General features: G+C 41.1%; 1 protein-coding gene across 4 annotated transcripts in view; it reads left to right on the top strand.

Annotated features, from left to right (window-relative positions):
* The window catches only part of LOC139756512 (uncharacterized), a 650,205-nt gene extending 627,415 nt beyond the window's left edge, over nucleotides 1-22,790 (top strand). For all 4 annotated transcript variants that reach the window (XM_071675967.1, XM_071675968.1, XM_071675969.1 and 1 more), the window contains one exon: nucleotides 20,092-22,790. In XM_071675967.1, the coding sequence (XP_071532068.1) occupies nucleotides 20,092-20,220 (129 nt within the window). In that variant the 3' untranslated portion in view covers nucleotides 20,221-22,790. The remainder of the gene's footprint in view (nucleotides 1-20,091) is intronic.
* Nucleotides 22,791-23,467: the final 677 nt, after the last annotated feature.

Here is a 23,467-nt window from a genome sequence, read left to right as displayed (position 1 = left end):
GGAAGTCGAGAACATTATCTCGGAAAGCAAAAATGGGTATGTTTGAAGGAATAGCGGTTCCAACAATGTTGTATGGTTGCGAGGCGTGGACTATGGATAGAGTTGTGCGCAGGAGGATGGATGTGCTGGAAATGAGATGTTCGAGGACAATGTGTGGTGTGAGGTGGTTTGATCGAGTAAGTAACGTAAGGGTAAGAGAGATGTGTGGAAATAAAAAGAGCGTGGTTGAGAGAGCAGAAGAGGGTGTTTTGAAATGGTTTGGTCACATGGAGAGAATGAGTGAGGAAAGATTGACCAAGAGGATATATGTGTCGGAGGTGGAGGGAACAAGGAGAAGAGGGAGACCAAATTGGAGGTGGAAAGATGGAGTGAAAAAGATTTTGTGTGATCGGGGCCTGAACATGCAGGAGGGTGAAAGGAGGGCAAGGAATAGAGTGAATTGGAGCGATATGGTATACCGGGGTTGACGTGCTGTCAGTGGATTGAATCAAGGCATGTGAAGCGTCTGGGGTAAACCATGGAAAGCTGTGTAGGTATGTATATTTGCGTGTGTGGACGTATGTATATGCATGTGTATGGGGGTGGGTTGGGCCATTTCTTTCGTCTGTTTCCTTGTGCTACCTCGCAAACGCGGGAGACAGCGACAAAGCAAAAAAAAAAAAAATATATATATATATATATATATATATATATATATATATATATATATATATATATATATATATATATATTATTATTATTATTATTATTATTCATTTATAGACGCACGAAAGAGAGACTTTTGGATGTTAATGTGCTGAGAGGTGCAACTGGAGGGATGTCTGATCATTATCTTGTGGAGGCGAAGGTGAAGGTTTGTGGGGGTTTTCAGAAAAGAAGAGAGAATGTTGGGGTGAAGAGAGTGGTGAGAGTATATATTATTATTATTATTTATTGATAGATGCACGAAAGAGAGACTTTTGGATGTTAATGTGCTGAGAGGTGCAACTGGAGGGATGTCTGATCATTATCTTCTGGAGGCGAAGGTGAAGGTTTGTGGGGGTTTTCAGAAAAGAAGAATGTTGGGGTGAAGAGAGTGGTGAGAGTAAGTGAGCTTGGGAAGGAGACTTGTGTGAGGAAGTACCAGGAGAGACTGAGTACAGAATGGAAAAAGGTGAGAACAAAGGAGGTAAGGGGAGTGGGGGAGGAATGGGATGTATTTAGGGAAGCAGTGATGGCTTGCCCAAAAGATGCTTGTGGCATGAGAAGCGTGGGAGGTGGGTTGATTAGAAAAGGTAGTGAGTGGTGGGATGAAGTAAGATTACTAGTGAAAGAGAAGAGAGAGGCATTTGGATGATTTTTGCAGGGAAAAATGCAAATGAGTGGGAGAGGTATAAAAGAGAGAGGCAGGAGGTCAAGAGAAAGGTGCAAGAGGTGAAAAAGGGGGCAAATGAGAGTTGGGGTGAGAGAGTATCATTAAATTTCAGGGAGAATAAAAAGATGTTTTGGAAGGAGGTAAATAAAGTGCGTAAGACAAGGCAGCAAATAGGAACTTCAGTGAAGGGGGCTAATGGGGAGGTGATAACAAGTAGTGGTGATGTGAGAAGGAGATGGAATGAGTATTTTGAAGGTCTGTTGAATGTGTTTGATGATAGAGTGGCAGATATAGGGTGTTTTGGTCGAGGTGGTGTGCAAAGTGAGAGGGTTAGGGAATATGATTTGGTAAATAGAGAAGAGGTAGTAAAAGCTTTATGGAAGATGAAAGCCGGCAAGGCAGCAGGTGTGGATGGTATTTCAGTGGAATTTATTAAAAAAGGGGGTGACTGTATTAACTGGTTGGTAAGGTTATTTAATATATGTATGATTCATGGTGAGGTGCCTGAGGATTGGCGGAATGCTTGCATAGTGCCATTGTACAAAGGCAAAGGGGATAAGAGTGAGTGCTCAAATTACAGAGGTATAAGTTTGTTGAGTATTCCTGGTAAATTATATATGAGGGTAATGATTGAGAGGGTGAAGGCATGTACAGAGCATCAGATTGGGGAAGAGCAGTGTGGTTTCAGAAGTGGTAGAGGATGTGTGGATCAGGTGTTTGCTTTGAAGTATGTATGTGAGAAATACTTAGAAAAGCAAATGGATTTGTATATAGCATTTATGGATCTGGAGAAGGCATATGATAGAGTTGATAGAGATGCTCTGTGGAAGGTTTTAAGAATATATGGTGTGGGAGGCAAGTTGTTAGAAGCAGTGAAAAGTTTTTATCGAGGATGTAAGGCATGTGTACGTGTAGGAAGAGAGGAAAGTGATTGGTTCTTAGTGAATGTAGGTTTGCGGCAGGGGTGTGTGATGTCTCCATGGTGGTTTAATTTGTTTATGGATGGGGTTGTTAGGGAGGTGAATGCAAGAGTTTTGGAAAGAGGGGCAAGTATGCAGTCTGTTGTGGATGAGAGAGTGTGAGTCAGTTGTTGTTCGCTGATGATACAGCGCTGGTGGCTGATTAAGTAAGAACCTGCAGAAGCTGGTGACTGAGTTTGGTAAAGTGTGTGAAAGAAGAAAGTTAAGAGTAAATGTGAATAAGAGCAAGGTTATTAGGTACAGTAGGGTTTAGGGTCAAGTCAATTGGGAGGTAAGTTTGAATGGAGAAAAACTGGAGGAAGTAAAGTGTTTTAGATATCTGGGAGTTTTGGAAATAGGGGCAAGTATGCAGTCTGTTGTGGATGAGAGAGTGTGAGTCAGTTGTTGTTCGCTGATGATACAGCGCTGGTGGCTGATTAAGTAAGAAACTGCAGAAGCTGGTGACTGAGTTTGGTAAAGTGTGTGAAAGAAGAAAGTTAAGAGTAAATGTGAATAAGAGCAAGGTTATTAGGTACAGTAGGGTTTAGGGTCAATTCAATTGGGAGGTAAGTTTGATTGGAGAAAAACTGGAGGAAGTAAAGTGTTTTAGATATCTGGGAGTGGATCTGGCAGCGGATGGAACCATGGAAACGGAAGTGAATCATAGGGTGGGGGAGGGGGCGAAAATTCTGGGAGCCTTGAAGAATGTTTGGAAGTCAAGAACATTATCTCAGAAAGCAAAAATGGGTATGTTTGAAGGAATAGTGGTTCCAACAATGTTGTATGGTTGTGAGGCATGGGTTATGGATAGAGTTGTGCGCAGGAGGGTGGATGTGCTGGAAATGAGATGTTTGAGGACAGTATGTGGTGTGAGGTGGTTTGATCGAATAAGTAATGTAAGGGTAAGAGAGATGTGTGGAAATAAAAAGAGTGTGGATGAGAGAGCAGAAGAGGGTGTTTTGAAATGGTTTGGTCACATGGAGAGAATGAGTGAGGAAAGATCGACCAAGAGGATATATGTGCCAGAGGTGGAGGGAACGAGGAGAAGTGGGAGACCAAATTGGAGGTGGAAAGATGGAGTGAAAAAGATTTTGAGTGATCGGGGCCTGAACATGCAGGAGGGTGAAAGGTGTGCAAGAATTAGAGTGAATTGGAACGATGTGGTATACTGGGGTCGACCTGCTGTCAATGGATTGAACCAGGGCATGTGAAGCGTCTGGGGTAAACCATGGAAAGTTGTGTGGGGCCTGGATGTGGAAAGGGAACTGTGGTTTCGATGCATTATTACATGACAGCTAGAGACTGAGTGTGAACGAACGGGGCCTTTGGTGTCTTTTCCTAGTGCTACCTCGCACACACGAGGGGGGAGGGGGTTGTTATTCCATGTGTGGCGAGGTGGCGATGGGAATAAATAAAGGCAGACAGTATGAATTATGTACATGTGTATATATGTATATGTCTGTGTGTGCATATATATGTGTACATTGAGATGTATAGGTATGTATATTTGCATGTGTGGACATGTATGTATATACATGTGTATGTGGGCGGGTTGGGCCATTCTTTCGTCTGTTTCCTTGCGCTGCCTCGCTAACGCAGGAGACAGCGACAAAGCAAAATAAATAAATAAATAAATAATAATAATAACATATATATTTTTTTTTTGCTTTGTCGGTCTCCCGCGTTTGCGAGGTAGCGCAAGGAAACAGACGAAAGAAATGGCCCAACCCACCCCCATACACATGTATATACATACGTCCACACACGCAAATATACATACCTACACAGCTTTCCATGGTTTACCCCAGACGCTTCACATGCCTTGATTCAATCCACTGACAGCACGTCAACCCCGGTATACCACATCGCTCCAATTCACTCTATTCCTTGCCCTCCTTTCACCCTCCTGCATGTTCAGGCCCCAATCACACAAAATCTTTTTCACTCCATCTTTCCACCTCCAATTTGGTCTCCCTCTTCTCCTCATTCCCTCCACCTCCGACACATATATCCTCTTGGTCAATCTTTCCTCACTCATTCTCTCCATGTGCCCAAACCATTTCAAAACACCCTCTTCTGCTCTCTCAACCACGCTCTTTTTATTTCCACACATCTCTCTTACCCTTACGTTACTCGATCAAACCACCTCACACCACACATTGTCCTCAAACATCTCATTTCCAGCACATCCATCCTCCTGCGCACAACTCTATCCATAGCCCACGCCTCGCAACCATACAACATTGTTGGAACCACTATTCCTTCAAACATACCCATTTTTGCTTAACGAGATAATGTTCTCGACTTCCACACATTCTTCAAGGCCTCCCAGAATTTTCGCCCCCTCCCCCACCCTATGATCCACTTCCGCTTCCATGGTTCCATCTGCTGCCAGATCCACTCCCAGATATCTAAAACACTTCACTTCCTCCAGTTTTTCTCCATTCAAACTCACCTCCCAATTGACTTGACCCTCAACCCTACTGTACCTAATAACCTTGCTCTTATTCACATTTACTCTTAACTTTCTTCTTTCACACACTTTACCAAACTCAGTCACCAGCTTCTGCAGTTTCTCACATGAATCAGCCACCAGCGCTGTATCATCAGCGAACAACAACTGACTCACTTCCCAAGCTCTCTCATCCCCAACAGACTTCATACTTGCCCCTCTTTCCAAAACTCTTGCATTCACCTCCCTAACAACCCCATCCATAAACAAATTAAACAACCATGGAGACATCACACACTCCTGCCGCAAACCTACATTCACTGAGACCAATCACTTTCCTCTCTTCCTACATGTACACATGCCTTACATCCTCGATATATATATATATATATTTTTTTTTTTGCTTTGTCGCTGTCTCCCGCGTTTGCGAGGTAGTGCAAGGAAACAGACGAAAGAAATGGCCCAACCCACCCCCATACACATGCCTTGATTCAATCCACTGACAGCACGTCAACCCCGGTATACCACATCGCTCCAATTCACTCTATTCTTTGCCCTCCTTTCACCCTCCTGCATGTTCAGGCCCCGATCACACAAAATCTTTTTCACTCCATCTTTCCACCTCCAATTTGGTCTCCCTCTTCTCCTCGTTCCCTCCACCTCTGACACATATATCCTCTTGGTCAATCTTTCCTCACTCATTCTCTCCATGTGACCAAACCATTTCAAAACACCCTCTTCTGCTCTCTCAACCACGCTCTTTTTATTTCCACACATCTCTCTTACCCTTACGTTACTTACTCGATCAAACCACCTCACACCACACATTGTCCTCAAACATCTCATTTCCAGCACATCCATCCTCCTGTGCTCAACTCTATCCATAGTCCATGCCTCGCAACCATACAACATTGTTGGAACCACTATTCCTTCAAACATACCCATTTTTGCTTTCCGAGATAATGTTCTCGACTTCCACACATTCTTCAAGGCTCCCAGAATTTTCGCCCCCTCCCCCACCCTATGATCCACTTCCGCTTCCATATATATATATATATATATATATATATATATATGTTGATATGGCTTGGTAAAGATTTTTGGTATCTTGAGGGATGGTATCAGAATTATCTGATGACGCTCTTTTATCGATATACCTTTTCCTTTAAAAGTTTTACACTATTTTATTTTCATTAAAAGCTGACTTAGAATATGAAAACCTTTGTCACCTGTTGATCTATTTTGTGCAGATTAATCATCATTGTATTAATTTGATATTTGTTTGTACACTCTTACCAAAACCCTTTCAAACTCTGTAAGCCCCATGCATTTTCAGATATATTAACAAAGAATTTGGAAACACCTCTCCCTGTGTGGAGCGGGTGGTACCCCAATGTAACGATGCTCTGGGTGAATGGGTGAGGTGCCAGTGGCTCATTATTACATAGGCACTGATAAGTCTTGTTTCGTGATCTCGATAATATATAATCCATATACTGTGGTGTCAGAGTAATAAATTGGTTATGTAACTGTAGCTTAATTAATAGGTTATATGTCAGTGGAAATAATTCCTTGTCAGTACGATGTCTTTTTGTCTGCTGGATGAAATCATCTGGCGTTACCTGGAGGAAAGTAATTGAACACAAGAACATTAGGGTCATCAGCGCACTAGGGAATTGGCTACCTTTATGAGATTGTGGTGTGTGTAACATTATTTTGTGATCCATTCTGCCTCTGGACATGTATCAGTCACTTTAAATGCTGTGGCAAATATCAGTCCTTTGTATTCAAATGAGGAAATGATAAATTGCAGGTGGTAGTTTAAATCCCTGGGGATAGGGGAGAAAGAATACTTCCCACATATTCCCTGCATGTCGTAGAAGGCGACTAAAAGGGGAGGGAGCGGCTGGCTGGAAATCCTCCCCTCTCGCTTTTTTTTTAATTTTCCAAAGAGGGAACAGAGAAGGGGGCCAGGTGAGGATATTCCCTCAAAGACCCAGTCCTCTTTTCTCAACGCTACCTCGCTAATGCGGGAAATGGCGAATAGTATGAAAAAATATATATATATATATATATATATATATATATATATATATATATATATATTTTTTTTTTTTATACTTTGTCGCTGTCTCCCGCGTTTGCGAGGTAGCGCAAGGAAACAGACGAAAGAAATGGCCCAACCCCCCCCCATACACATGTATATACATACGTTCACACATGCAAATATACATACCTACACAGCTTTCCATGGTTTACCCCAGACGCTTCACATGCCTTGATTCAATCCACTGACAGCACATCAACCCCGGTATACCACATCGCTCCAATTCACTCTATTCCTTGCTCTCCTTTCACCCTCCTGCATGTTCAGGCCCCGATCACACAAAATCTTTTTCACTCCATCTTTCCACCTCCAATTTAGTCTCCCTCTTCTCCTCGTTCCCTCCACCTCCGACACATATATCCTCTTAGTCAACCTTTCCTCACTCATTCTCTCCATGTGCCCAAACCATTTCAAAACATCCTCTTCTGCTCTCTCAACCATGCTCTTTTTATTTCCACACCTCTCTCTTACCCTTACGTTACTTACTCGATCAAACCACCTCACACCACACATTGTCCTCAGACATCTCATTTCCAGCACATCCATCCTCCTGCGCACAACTCTATCCATAGCCCACGCCTCGCAACCATACAACATTGTTGGAACCGCTATTCCTTCAAACATACCCATTTTTGCTTTCCGAGATAATGTTCTCGACTTCCACACATTCTTCAAGGCTCCCAGAATTTTCGCCCCCTCCCCCACCCTATGGTCCACTTCCGCTTCCATGGTTCCATCCGCTGCCAGATCCACTCCCAGATATCTAAAACACTTCACTTCCTCCAGTTTTTCTCCATTCAAACTCACCTCCCAATTGACTTGACCCTCAACCCTACTGTACCTAATAACCTTGCTCTTATTCACATTTACTCTTAACTTTCTTCTTCCACACACTTTACCAAACTCAGTCACCAGCTTCTGCAGTTTCTCACATGAATCAGCCACCAGCGCTGTATCATCAGCGAACAACAACTGACTCACTTCCCAAGCTCTCTCATCCCCAACAGACTTCATACTTGCCCCTCTTTCCAAAACTCTTGCATTTACCTCCCTAACAACCCCATCAATAAACAAATTAAACAACCATGGAGACATCACACACCCCTGCCGCAAACCTACATTCACTGAGAACCAATCACTTTCCTCTCTTCCTACACGTACACATGCCTTACATCCTCAATAAAAACTTTTCACTGCTTCTAACAACTTTCCTCCCACACCATACATTCTTAATACCCTCCACAGAGCATCTCTATCAACTCTATCATATGCCTTCTCCAGATCCATAAATGCTACATACAAATCCATTTGCTTTTCTAAGTATTTCTCACATACATTCTTCAAAGCAAACACCTGATCCACACATCCTCTACCACTTCTGAAACCACACTGCTCTTCCCCAATCTGATGCTCTGTACATGCCTTCACCCTCTCAATCAATACCCTCCCATATAATTTACCAGGAATACTCAACAAACTTATACCTCTGTAATTTGAGCACTCACTCTTATCCCCTTTGCCTTTGTACAATGGCACTATGCACGCATTCCGCCAATCCTCAGGCACCTCACCATGAGTCATACATACATTAAATAACCTTACCAACCAGTCAACAATACAGTCACCCCCTTTTTTAATAAATTCCACTGCAATACCATCCAAACCTGCTGCCTTGCCGGCTTTCATCTTCCGCAAAGCTTTTACTACCTCTTCTCTGTTTACCAAATTATTTTCCCTAACCCTCTCACTTTGCACACCACCTCGACCAAAGCACCCTATATCTGCCACTCTCTATCTCTCTCTCTCTCTCTCTCTCTCTCTCTATATATATATATATATATATATATTTATTTTGCTTTGTCGCTGTCTCCCGCGTTTGTGAGGTAGCGCAAGGAAACAGACGAAAGAAATGGCACAACCCACCCCCATACACAATGTACACACACACATGCCCACACATGCAAATATACAAACCTATACATCTCAATGTACACATATATATACACACACAGACACATACATATATACCCATGCACACAATTCACACTGCCTGCCCCTATTCATTCCCATCGCCACCTCGCCACACATGGAATACTATCCCCCTCCCCCCTCATGTGTGCGAGGTAGCACTAGGAAAAGACAACAAAGGCCCCATTCGTTCACACTCAGTCTCCAGCTGTCATGCAATAATGCCCGAAACCACAGCTCCCTTTCCACATCCAGGCCCCACACAACTTTCCATGGTTTACCCCAGACGCTTCATATGCCCTGATTCAGTCCACTGACAGCACGTCAACCCCGGTATACCACATCGATCCAATTCACTCTATTCCTTGACCGCCTTTCACCCTCCTGCATGTTCAGGCCCCGATCACTCAAAATCTTTTTCACTCCATCTTTCCACCTCCAATTTGGTCTCCCACTTCTCCTCGTTCCCTCCACCTCCGACACATATATCCTCTTGGTCAGTCTTTCCTCACTCATTCTCTCCATGTGCCCAAACCATTTCAAAACACCCTCTTCTGCTCTCTCAACCACGCTCTTTTTATTTCCACACATCTCTCTTACCCTTACATTACTTACTCGATCTAACCACCTCACACCACACATTGTCCTCAAACATCTCATTTCCAGCACATCCACCCTCCTACGCACAACTCTATCCATAGCCCACGCCTCGCAACCATACAACATTGTTGGAACCACTATTCCTTCAAACATACCCATTTTTGCTTTCCGAGATAATGTTCTCGACTTCCACACATTCTTCAAGGCTTCCAGGATTTTCGTCCCCTCCCCCACCCTATGATTCACTTCCGCTTCCATGGTTCCATCCACTGCCAGATCCACTCCCAGATATCTAAAACACTTTACTTCCTCCAGTTTTTCTGTGTGTGTGTGTGTGTGTGTGTGTGTGTGTGTGTGTGTGTGTGTGAGGAAGTACCAGGGGAGTGGTGGAGGAATAGGATGTATTTAGGGAAGCAAGAGATGCTTGTGGCATGAGAAGCGTGGGAGGTGGGCAGATTAGAAAGGGTAGTGGAATGGTGGGATGAAGTAAGATTATTAGTGAAACAGAAGAGAGAGGCATTTCGATGATTTTTGCAGGGAAATAGTGCAAATGACTGGGAGATGTATAAAAGAAAGAGGTAGGAGGTTAAGAGAAAGGTGGAATTGGTGAAAAAGAGGGCAAATGAGAGTTGGGATGAGAGAGTATCACTGAATTTTAGAGAGAATAAAAATGTTTTGGAAGGAGATAAATAAAGTGCATAAGACGAGAAAAAATGGTAACATCGGTGAAGGGGGCTAATGGGAAGGTAATAACAAATAGTGATGTGAGAAGATGGAGTGAGTATTTTGAAGGTTTGTTGAATGTGTTAGATGATAGAGTGGCAGATTTAGGGTGTTTTGGTTGAGGTGGTGTGCAAAGTGAGAGGGTCAGGGAGAATGATTTGGTTAACAGAGAAGAGTTCGTGAAAGCTTTGCGGAAGATGAAAGCCAGTAAGGCGGCGGCTTTGAATGGTATTGCAATTGAATTTACTAACAAAGGGGGTGAGTGTGTTGTTCACTGGATGGTGAGGATATTCAATGTATGTATGGCTTATGGTGAAGTGCCTGAGGATTGGCAGAATGCATGCTTTTGCCATTGTGCAAGGGCAAAGGGGATAAAGGTTAGTGTTCATATTATAGAGGTATAAGTTTGTTGAGTATTCCTGGGAAATTGTATGGAAGGGTATTGATTGAGAGGGTGAAGGCATGTACAGAGCATCAGATTGGGGAAGAGCAGTGTGGTTTCAGAAGTGGTAGAGGATGTGTGGATCAGGTGTTTGCTTTGAAGAATGTATGTGAGAAATACTTAGAAAAACAAATGGATTTGTATGTAGCTTTTATGATCTGGAGAAGGCATATGATAAGAGTTGATAGAGATGCTCTGTGGAAAATAGTAAGAGTATATTGTGTGAGAGGTAAGATGCTGGAAGCAGTGAAAAGTTTTTATCGAGGATGTAAGGCATGCGTATGAGTAGGAAGAGAGGAAAGTGATTGTTTCTCAGTGAATGTCGGTTTGTGGCAGGGGTGCATGATGTCTCCATGGTTATTTAATTTGTTTATGGATGGGGTTGTTAGGGAGGTGAATGCAAGAGTTTTGGAGAGAGGGGCAAGCATGCAGTCTGTTGTGGATGAGAGCGAGTCACTTGTTGTTCGCTGGTGGCTGATTATGGTGAGAAACTGCAGAAGCAGGTGACTGAGTTTGGTAAAGTGTGTGAAAGAAGAAAGCTGAGAGTAAATGTGAATAAGAGCAAGGTTATTAGGTACAGTAGGGTTGAGGGACAAGTTAGTTGGGAGGAAAGTTTGAATGGAGAAAAACTGGAGGAAGTGAAGTGTTTCAGATATCTGGGAGTGGATTTGGCAGCAAATGGAGCCATGGAAGCGGAAGTGAGTCACAGGGTGGGGTAGGGGGCAAATATTCTGGGAGCGTTGAAGAATGTGTGGAAGGCGTGAACATTATCTCGGAAAGCAAAAATGGGTATGTTTGAAGGAATAGTGATTCCAACAATGTTATGAGGCATGGGCTATAGATGGCATTGTGTGGAGGAGGGTGAATGTGTTGGAAATGAGATGTTTGAGGACAATATGTGGTGTGAGGTGGTTTGATCGAGTAAGTAATGAAAGGGTAAGAGAGATGTGTGGTAATAAAAAGTGTGGTTGAGAGAGTAGAAGAGGATGTATTGAAATGGTTTAGTCACATGGAGAGAATGAGTGAGGAAAGATTGACCAAGAGGATATATGTGTCGGAGGTGGAGGGAACGAGGAGAAGTGGGAGACCAAATTGGAGGTGGAAAGATGGAGTGAAAAAGATTTTGAGTGATTGGGGCCTGAATATGCAGAAGGGTGAAAGGCGGGCAAGGAATAGAGTGAATTGGATCGATGTGGTATACCGGGGTAGACGTGCTGTCAATGGATTGAATCAGGGCATGTGAAGCGTCTGAGGTAAACCATGGAAAGTTCCGTGGGGACTGGATGTGGAGGGGGAGCTGTGGTTTGGGGCATTATTGTATGACAGCTGGAGACAGAGTGTGAACGGGTGGGGCCTTTGTTGTCTTTTCCTAGCGCTACCTCGCACACATGAGGGGGGAGGGGGATGTTATTCCATGTGTGGCGAGGTGGCAATGGGAATGAATAAAGGCAGACAGTGTGAATTGTGTATATATGTATATGTCTGTGTGTGTATATATATGTGTACATTGAGATGTATGGGTATGTATATTTGCGTGCGGGAACGTGTATGTATATACATGTGTATGGGGGTGGGTTGGGCCATTTCTTTCGTCTGTTTCCTTGCGCTACCTTGCAAACGCGGGAGACAGCGACAAAGCAAAATAAATAAGTAAATATATATATATATCTTCCACTCAATTGCATTTTTTCCCTGCAAAAATCGTCCAAATGCCTCTCTCTTCTCTTTCACTAATAGTCTTACTTCTTCATCATGTATAAAAGAAAGAGACAGGAGGTCAAGAGAAAGGTGCAAGAGGTGAAAAAGAGGGCAAATGATAGTTGGGGTGAGAGAGTATCATTAAATTTTAGGGAGAATAAAAAGATGTTCTGGAAGGAGGTAAATAAAGTGTGTAAGACAAGGGAGCAAATGGGAACTTCAGTGAAGGGCGCAAATGGGGAGGTGATAACAAGTAGTGGTGATGTGAGGAGATGGAGTGAGTATTTTGAAGGTTTGTTGAATGTGTTTGATGATAGAGTGGCAGATATAGGGTGTTTTGGTCGAGGTGGTGTGCAAAGTGAGAGGGTTAGGGAAAATGATTTGGTTAACAGAGAAGAGGTAGTAAAAGCTTTGCGGAAGATGAAAGCCGGCAAGACAGCAGGTTTGGATGGTATTGCAGTGGAATTTATTAAAAAAGGGGTGACTGTATTATTGACTGGTTGGTAAGGTTATTTAATGTATGTATGACTCATGGTGAGGTGCCTGAGGATTGGCGGAATGCGTGCATAGTGCCATTGTACAAAGGCAAAGGGGATAAGAGTGAGTGCTCAAATTACAGAGGTATAAGTTTGTTGAGTATTCCTGGTAAATTATATGGGAGGGTATTGATTGGGAGGGTGAAGGCATGTACAGAGCATCAGATTGGGGAAGAGCAGTGTGGTTTCAGAAGTGGTAGAGGATGTGTGGATCAGGTGTTTGCTTTGAAGAATGTATGTGAGAAATACTTAGAAAAGCAAATGGATTTGTATGTAGCATTTATGGATCTGGAGAAGGCATATGATAGAGTTGATAGAGATGCTCTGTGGAAGGTATTAAGAATATATGGTGTGGGAGGCAAGTTGTTAGAAGCAGTGAAAAGTTTTTATCGAGGATGTAAGGCATGTGTACGTGTAGGAAGAGAGGAAAGTGATTGGTTCTCAGTGAATGTAGGTTTGCGGCAGGGGTGTGTGATGTCTCCATGGTTGTTTAATTTGTTCATGGATGGGGTTGTTAGGGAGGTGAATGCAAGAGTTTTGGAAAGAGGGGCAAGTATGAAGTCTGTTGGGGATGAGAGAGCTTGGGAAGTGAGTCAGTTGTTGTTCACTGATGATACAGCGCTGGTGGCTGATTCATGTGAGAAACTGCAGAAGCTGGTGACTGAGTTTGGTAAAGTGTGTGAAAGAAGAAAGTTAAGAGTAAATGTGAATAAGAGCAAGGTTATTAGGTACAGTAGGGTTGAGGGTCAAGTCAATTGGGAGGTAAGTTTGAATGGAGAAAAACTGGAGGAAGTAAAGTGTTTTAGATATCTGGGAGTGGATCTGGCAGCGGATGGAACCATGGAAGCGGAAGTGGATCATACGGTGGGGGAAGGGGGGCGAAAATCCTGGGAGCCTTGAAGAATGTGTGGAAGTCGAGAACATTATCTCGGAAAGCAAAAATGGGTATGTTTGAAGGAATAGTGGTTCCAACAATGTTGTATGGTTGCGAGGCGTGGGCTACGGATAGAGTTGTGCGCAGGAGGATGGATGTGCTGGAAATGAGATGTTTGAGGACAATGTGTGGTGTGAGGTGGTTTGATCGAGTAAGTAACGTAAGGGTAAGAGAGATGTGTGGAAATAAAAAGAGCGTGGTTGAGAGAGCAGAAGAGGGTGTTTTGAAATGGTTTGGGCACATGGAGAGAATGAGTGAGGAAAGATTGACCAAGAGGATATATGTGTTGGAGGTGGAGGGAATGAGGAGAAGTGGGAGACCAAATTGGAGGTGGAAAGATGGAGTGAAAAAGATTTTGTGTGATCGGGGCCTGAACATGCAGGAGGGTGAAAGGAGGGCAAGGAATAGAGTGAATTGGATCGATGTGGTATACCGGGGTTGACGTGCTGTCAGTGGATTGAATCAGGGCATGTGAAGCGTAAGGGGTAAACCATGGAAAGCTGTGTAGGTATGTATATTTGCGTGTGTGGACGTATGTATATACATGTGTATGGGGGTGGGTTGGGCCATTTCTTTTGTCTGTTTCCTTGCGCTACCTCGCAAACGCGGGAGACAGCGACAAAAAAAAATATATATATATATATATATATATATATATATATATATATATATATATATATATATATATATATATATATATATATATTTTTTTTTTTTTTTTTTTTTTTTATACTTTGTCGGTCTCCCGCGTTTGCGAGGTAGCGCAAGGAAACAGACGAAAGAAATGGCCCCCCCCCCCATACACATGTACATACACACGTCCACACACGCAAATATACATACCTACACAGCTTTCCATGGTTTACCCCAGACGCTTCACATGCCTTGATTCAATCCACTGACAGCACGTCATATATATATATATATATATATATATTCATACATTGAAATGTATAGGTATGTATATGTGTGTGTGGACGTGTATGTATATACTTATGTATGTGGGTGGGTCGGGCCTTTCTTTCATCTGTGTCCTTGCACTACCTCACATATGTGGAAGACAGCAACAAAGTATAATAAAATATATATATATATATATATATATATATATATATATATATATATATATATATATATATATATATATATATATATATCATTATTACTTTATTACATGACAGCTAGAGACTGAGTGTGAATGAATCGGGCCTTTGTTGTCTTTTTCTAGCGCTACCTCACACACATGAGGGGGTAGGGGGTTGTTATTCCATGTGTGGCGAGGTGGCAGTGGGAATAAATAAAGGCAGATAGTATGAATTATGTACATGTGTATATTCCTATGAGTCCACGGGGAAAATGAAACATGACTCATAGGAATATCTTGATCACGCACAAAATTGTGATCCTTTCCAACATGTGTATACATGTATATGTCTGTGTGTGTATATATATGTGTACATTGAGATGTATAGGTATGTATATTTGCGTGTGTGGGCGTTTATGTATATACATGTGTATGTGGGCGGGTTGGGCCATTCTTTCGTCTGTTTCCTTGCACTACCTTGCTAACGTGGGAGACAGCGACAAAGCAAAATAAATAAATAAATATGAAATATACATATCATGCTTATCCCTGGGGATAGGGGAGAAAGAATACTTCCCACATATTCTCTGTGTGTCGTAGAAGGCGACTAAAAGGGGAGGGAGCGGGGGGGGCTGGAAGTCCTCCCCTCTTGTTTTTTTTTTTTTTAATTTTCTAAAAGAAGGAACAGATATATATATATATATATATATATATATATATATATATATATATATATATATATATATATATTATATTATTTATATTTATTATACTTTGTCGCTGTCTCCCGCATTTGCGAGGTAGCGCAAGGAAACAGACGAAAGAAATGGCCCAACCCCCCCCCCATACACATGTATATACATACGTCCACACACGCAAATATACATACCTACACAGCTTTCCATGGTTTACCCCAGACGCTTCACATGCCTTGATTCAATCCACTGACAGCACGTCAACCCCGATATACCACATCGCTCCAATTCACTCTATTCCTTGCCCTCCTTTCCCCCTCCTGCATGTTCAGGCCTCGATCACACAAAATCTTTTTCACTCCATCTTTCCACCTCCAATTTGGTCTCCCTCTTCTCCTCGTTCCCTCCACCTCCGACACATATATCCTCTTGGTCAATCTTTCCTCACTCATTCTCTCCATGTGCCCAAACCACTTCAAAACACCCTCTTCTGCTCTCTCAACCACGCTCTTTTTATTTCCACACATCTCTCTTACCCTTACGTTACTCACTCGATCAAACCACACATTGTCCTCAAACATCTCATTTCCAGCACATCCATCCTCCTGCGCACAACTCCATCCATAGCCCACGCCTCGCAACCATACAACATTGTTGGAACCACTATTCCTTCAAACATACCCATTTTTGCTTTCCGAGATAATGTTCTCGACTTCCACACATTCTTCAAGGCCCCCAGAATTTTCGCCCCCTCCCCCACCCTATGATCCACTTCCGCTTCCATGGTTTCATCCGCTGCCAGATCCACTCCCAGATATCTAAAACACTTCACTTCCTCCAGTTTTTCTCCATTCAAACTCACCTCCCAATTGACTTGACCCTCAACCCTACTGTACCTAATAACCTTGCTCTTATTCACATTTACTCTTAACTTTCTTCTTCCACACACTTTACCAAACTCAGTCACCAGCTTCTGCAGTTTCTCACATGAATCAGCCACCAGCGCTGTATCATCAGCGAACAACATATATATATATATATATATATATATATATATATATATATATATATATATATATATATATATATATATATATTTTTTTTCATACTATTCGCTATTTCCCGCGATAGCGAGGTAGCGTTAAGAACAGAGGACTGGGCCCTTGAGGGAATATCCTCACCTGGACCTCTCCTCTGTTCCTTCTTTTGGAAAAAAAAAAAAAAAAAAAACGAGAGGGGAGGATTTCCAGCCCCCCGCTCCCTTCCCTTTTAGTCGCCTTCTACGACACGCAGGGAATACGTGGGAAGTATTCTTTCTCCCCTATCCCCAGGGAAAATATATATATATATATATATATATGTATATATATTTATTTATTAATTTATTATGCTTTGTCGCTGTCTCCCGTGTTAGTGAGGTCGCGCAAGGAAACAGACAAAAGAATGGCCCAACCAACGCACATACACATGTATATACATACTTTTTTTTTTTTTTTAAACTATTCGCCATTTCCCGTGTTAGCGACGTAGCGTTAAGAACAGAGGAATGGGCCTTTGAGGGAATATCCTTACCTGGCCCCCTTCTCTGTTCCTTTTGGAAAATTAAAAAAAAATAATGAGAAGGGAGGATTTCCAGCCCCCCGCTCCCTCCCCTTTTAGTCGCCTTCTACGACACGTAGGGAATACGTGGGAAGTATTCTTTCTCCCCTATCCCCAGGGATAATATATATATATATATATATATATATATATATATATATATATATAATATGGTTTTTGTAACATTTTGTTACAATAAATTAACATTCATTAATGAAAAATTTTTTAAAATATCATTCACCATAAATCATCAAATACTGACTGACACTGTTAGCGGCAACACAACATGGTGCATAGGTGACATATGATGGGTGGCACCCTGCTTGTCCTGTTTCTTTATCTCTAATATGTACACGAATCAGTCAAACTCTCTCCAGCCTTCATGTTATTCTTCAGATCGTAAGTGATAATCATAAAAGTGAATAGTATTTAGCCTCATACAGCACAAAATCCATCTCAACAATAAATGATTTCTTTCACTCTTAGTTGCTGGGACTGATGTCTATTGAGTTGACAAATGTTTTCACAATTATAAATATTAGTCACTTATCAAATAAATACACTACCCACAGTATGTGGTATCTCAAAATAATAAAGAAAATATGGTCTATATAAAGATATTTTCCATGCACAAGTGTGTGGTGATGGTACATTTAATTAAGGTTAACCCCTAAGCAGGCATTTGAAACTGAGCTTATTGAACAATGGATGTCACTGAGCAACACATTTAAATGAGATCTTATTACAAGATTAAAAAACTACATCAGGATTCCTGGACGATAATGCCATGTGACAGGTACTTTTGTGACATTTCTGTGTATAAACATTAATTTCTTCATTTTTCACAGTATTTTAAAAAAAAAAAAAAAATCGGTGATTATACTTGCTGTAAATATCCACATCTATGCCAATTTCAGATACTATCCATTAATATATGCACACAATTGTATGTTCAAAGACTTGTGAAACATATATATGTTGGTCCACAGAAGAGAGAAGTGCAAATTCTGCACATAGGTAGGCTACATACACGTCCACATATGCACATATACATACCTATACATCTCAACGTATACAATATATATATACACACACACAGACATATACATATATACACATGTACATAATTCATACTGTCTGCCCTTATTCATTCCCGTCGCCACCCCACCACACAAGAAATAACAACCCCCTCCCCCCACATGTGCACGAGGTAGTGCTAGGAAAACATAACAAAGGCCACATTCATTCACACTCAGTCTCTACCTGTCATGTAAAATGCACCAAAACCACAACTCCCTTTCCACATCCAGTCCCCACAGAACTTTCCATGGTTTACCCCAGACGCTTCACATGCCCTGGTTGAATCCATTGATAGCACATTGATCCCGGTATACCACATCGTTCCAATTCACTCTATTCCTTGCACGCCTTTCACCCTCCTGCATGTTCAGATCCCGATCACTCAAAATCTTTTACACTCCATCTTTCCACCTCCAATTTGGTCTCCCACTTCTCCTCGTTCCCTCCACCTCTGACAGATATATCCTCTTTGGCAATCTTTCCTCACTCATTCTCTCTGTGACCAAACCATTTCATGTATATATATATATATATATATATTTTCTTTTTCTTTTAAACTATTCGCCATTTCCCGAGGTAGCGTTAAGAACAGAGGACTGGGCCTTTTTTGGAATATCCTCACCTGGCCCCCTCTGTTCCTTCTTTTGGAAAATTAAAAAAAAAAAAAAAAAAAAAAAAACGAAAAGGGAGGATTTCCAGTCCCCGCTCCCTCCCCTTTTAGTCACCTTCTACGACACGCAGGGAATACATGGGAAGTATTCTTAATCCCCTATATATATATATATATATATATATATATATATATATATATCTTTCATACATATTCACCATTTCCCTTGTTAGCAAGTTAGTGTCAAGAACTGAGGAATGAGCCCCATTCTCTGTTCCTTTTTTTGGAAAATTAAAAACTGGAGGGGAGGATTTCCAGCCCCACGATCCCTCCCCTTTTATAAGCAGGGAATATGTGGGAAGTATCGGAGCCTGAACATACAGGAGGGTGAAAGGTGTGCAAGGAATAGAGTGAATTGGAACAGTTTGGTATACTGGGGTTGACGTGCTGTCAATACACTGAACCCCTCTCACCCTCCTGTATGTTCAGGCCCTGATTGCTCAAAATCTTTTTCTTTCCATCCTTCTTCGTCCAGTTTGGTCTCCCACTTCTCCCTGTTCCCGCCACCTCTGACACAATGTTCTCTTCGTCAACCTTTCCTCTCTCATTCTCTCCATGTGACCAAACCATTTCTTCACACCCTCTTCTGCTCTCTCAACTATACACTTTATTGCCATACATCTCTCTTACCCTCACATTACTTGATCAATCCACCTCACACCACATTTCATTTCCATCACATCTTTACTACCCTATCCATAGCCCATGCCTTGCAACCAAATAATATTGTTGGAACTACTGTTCCTTTAAACATGTATATGTTAGACTTCCTGCTGATATTTACACCATGAAAAATTCTTGGCAAGGCTGCACCATTAGCACTTGACTAAATACAGTCTCATTGAGGATCTTCTTGCTCCAAATGAGTCTGTCATTTCCTGTTTCTGACTGTAGCACAGCTCTGAAACTTAGGGAGCTCTACAAATAGGGGTCTTGGAGTGAAATATAGTTTGTATTATTTGTTTATTTTCTTAACAACAATTAAACAAAATGTAGATGAATTTGTCATAAATTTTCAGTTTGTCATGTTCTGGTTGAGGATGATATAAATATATTTTCATTTTATATGAAGTTGCAAAATTGTTTTCCTTGTCTCCTTCTGCATGTAGCTGCATACTTTCTTACATATCTTAGTTCAAAGTATGTTTCCACTTCTCAATAATCTTACAAATTTCTTGTATTTTTTTCAGCCTGCGTATGTGGTTCACATCTTTCCACCTTGTGACTTTGCAAATGAAAACTTAGCCCGAATCTCGCCTGACCTTTTGCACCGTGTTGCAGAGATTTCTTATCTTCTGGTTGTCATAGCATCATGCTGAACCGTGGAAAACCTATAATCAAATTTTTGATTGTAGAAGCATAACCATTAAGTGCAAACCCACTTCCAGCCCGGTAGGCCTGTGATAAAGGATATGATGGTACAGTTCCTACAGGCAAACTCATCATGACGACTGTACTTCACGTATGGAGTTGTAAAAGTATCAGATGTGCAGATATATTTTACTTACCTGACTTGTTACCTATTAAGTGTATCAAAGATATGAGAAATGTAAAATTAGTTACACAGTAATGTTGATCATTACCTTGTGTTGTATAAGATTTATTTTTCTGTTAAATGAACTAGAAAATCACTTAAATGGAAAGATTAAACAGCTTACATATACAAATCATGTCAAAATATTATCTCAAACATTGTAAGATGAATGTTTGAAGACAATTTGAAAATCTAGAAAGATATATGTTCATTTCCAGTCTTATGTAGTTGTGAAATTATTGACGTCATGAAATTAACATTAAAATTCCTCATGTTGACCAGTCAAGCTAATGACAAATGACAGTTTTAAATGAGCAAAAAGTGTATGAAGACTCTGAAACTGAAATTCTCTATTCTAAAATGGTGCTCTGAAATAAACAGCATCGGAACATGTGATATAAGAGATTAACTTGTATGCATAAAAGATGGATAGGAAAATATGTACAAGGAGAAAATATAGAGTTGTGAAATTGGATGGCAAATTGTACAAGGTGTTGAAATTCCATAAGGCAGTGACGCAAAGGGACTGTATTATTTAGTAAATATAGCATTAATTCCAGATGTTGCAAAACATAAATTTGTTTTTCATAATATGATTCTCTCTCATAGCAGAAAATAAAGTTGATGCCTTAATCCAGGTGTGATCTTTTGAAATGGTAAAAAGTCTGAAAAGCATTTATGAAACATATTTAACAGGACTAGGTGTTGTGTTAGAAGAATGTGGAAGTGATAAGTCTGTGTCACTGTTGTGTTTTGACTGTTTGATGTGTGCAGCTTGCAACATCCAGATGTTCCTGTAACTACAATAAATGTAACATTTGAAATCATTACCACTATCACAAAGCAGTGGTGCAGCCAAATGTGGTGCTGTGGCCTTGTCTGTTGTGCTACACTGCTGCTTCTAAAGGACATGCACCCATGGACATACCAAATAAACAGTAGCATTACTGACTTCACGTGAGTGATGTATGAGTGTTGTGTAAAATGTGCAAGACACAAATTTTTGTGTGGCCTAACCAGCCTTGGGCCCAATGGTGCCCGTATGCCGCCTATGGTGTTTAGATAAGCTGTATAGTTGTAAATACTGATATTGATTACAGAGTAATTCTTTTTTACTGTTCATTTTGGTGGGATTGTACTTAAAAGAAGCTGCCACAACCACCATCATGATAGGTGTCTTACACGCAGCTTAATCCACAAACAGATGAAGCTGTGTGTACACCCAAAATGTTACTTGTGTGTGCACACCGCACTCAGGGTGGCTGTGTGCAGCCCATTGTTATTACGTGTACAGATCTACGCATGAAGTCACCCTGATTTATTTATTACCATTCATCTTGTTCATCATATTTCATCTTTATCATACATACTCCCCCTCATAAGCGATGCTCTGCCTCCTTGTTCTATACAAACAGATGCACATACACGCATACATCTCTCTCACCTCTTACTTGTGTCTCTAAATATAAAGAACTTCCCAGTTATACACTGTCTGGCTTTTTCCTTCCCCCTACTCTTTAGCTCTTCCCCTTGTTGATGCTTGCCCCCTTACTTGCTCCTCAGCACAACCCCTCAGGAACCTTCTGCTATCTTGCTGCAGCACTTACTCTAAGGCATCCTCTTTATCGTGTATCTGCCTCTCTTAGATGCTTTTTCTCTGTTTGTAAGATATGGTCTATAATGACTTGTGTCATTTATAAGTTGCATGTGTATTTTTTTTCAAAAGAAAAATACACTGATCCCCATAGAATATTCTTCAATTCTGATAACCAAAAGTCTGGAAAATCATCATGCAAACTAGACCATCCTTCTTCTTCTTCTTCTTCTTCATCAAAGCAGCTTTTAGTTTCTTGCTTGCTTGTCTTTCTTCACTTGATTAAGGTGTCAGACAGATTCTCATAATATAAGGAGGCGCCTGATGCGGATTAGCCTGCCGCTGCCATGCCGCTCTCACTAGGTTTTTAAAAAGAAAAACCACAAACCATTTTGTCTAGAGTTGAAAAGCTTTCTCATTTCTGCACTGTTTTCAGTTTCTTGGCAGAATTCACTCTATTGTATGTTTGCTCAAGAAGTTAGCGGAATTCTATTTTCACTTTTTATTAATATTATGTATAATGTGGCAAATATATTTTTGATGTACAGTTTGAAAAATGTGAAAAGTGTTTAAATGTAAGTGTACTTGTTAAGTGTTGCATAAGAGATATGAGGTGTGTCTGAGGCGTTTGTAAATAGGTCTAAATAAACTTTTAGGCTGTGATCCTCAGTTCTCTAGAAGCTTCTTTGGTCAGAAAATATATTGAAAAGTCCATTGACCAATTTAAATTATTTCAAAACCCAATAAAGATTACAATGAAATAGCATTTTTTTAATTCCTGTACTCTTCTTGCATGGTGAATAGAGATACATAACTATTGTTTCCCTTAAAACCTGTTTCCCATCTCTTGTCTTAGCAAAGAAGGGCGAGTAATACAACTAAATCCATACGGGAAAAATATCCTCATAAAGCTGCTTTCTCAGCCCCTCCTTTGGAAAAGTAATAATAAAAGAGGGGAAGTGTCACATGATCTCTCACTTTCCTACCCATTTTGTTACCTTTCCTAACATGCAAGAGGTACTTAGGTAATGCTCGTTTAAGTTTCCTTTCCTCTGCTCTGTAAGAGAGTAAGTGAGCTTGGAAAGGAGACACTATGAGAGATTGTGTAAAATGGCAAAAGGTGAAAGAAGCAAAAGATACACGTGGCATGACAAAGGTGGGAGGTGAGCAGATTAGAAAGGGTAGTGAGAGGTGGGATGAAGAAGTAAGTTTGTTAGTTAAAGAGAAAGGAGAGGCATTTAAAAGAATTTTGCTGGGAAGTACTGCAAATGACTTGAGAAATGTATAAAAGTGGCAGGAGGTCAAGAGGTGAAAAAGAGGGCAAATGAGAGTTGGGGTCAGAGAGTATCATTAAATTTTAGGAAGAATAAATAGGGGAGAAGGAATACTTCCCACATACTTCCCACGTGTTGTAGAAGGTAATGAAAGGGGATGGGAG

The sequence above is a fragment of the Panulirus ornatus genome, chromosome 22, assembly GCF_036320965.1.
Source record: "Panulirus ornatus isolate Po-2019 chromosome 22, ASM3632096v1, whole genome shotgun sequence".
NCBI classification, from domain to species: domain Eukaryota; kingdom Metazoa; phylum Arthropoda; class Malacostraca; order Decapoda; family Palinuridae; genus Panulirus; species Panulirus ornatus.
Note: the sequence above shows the minus strand (reverse complement) of the source record. Positions and strands in the feature narration are given on the sequence as shown.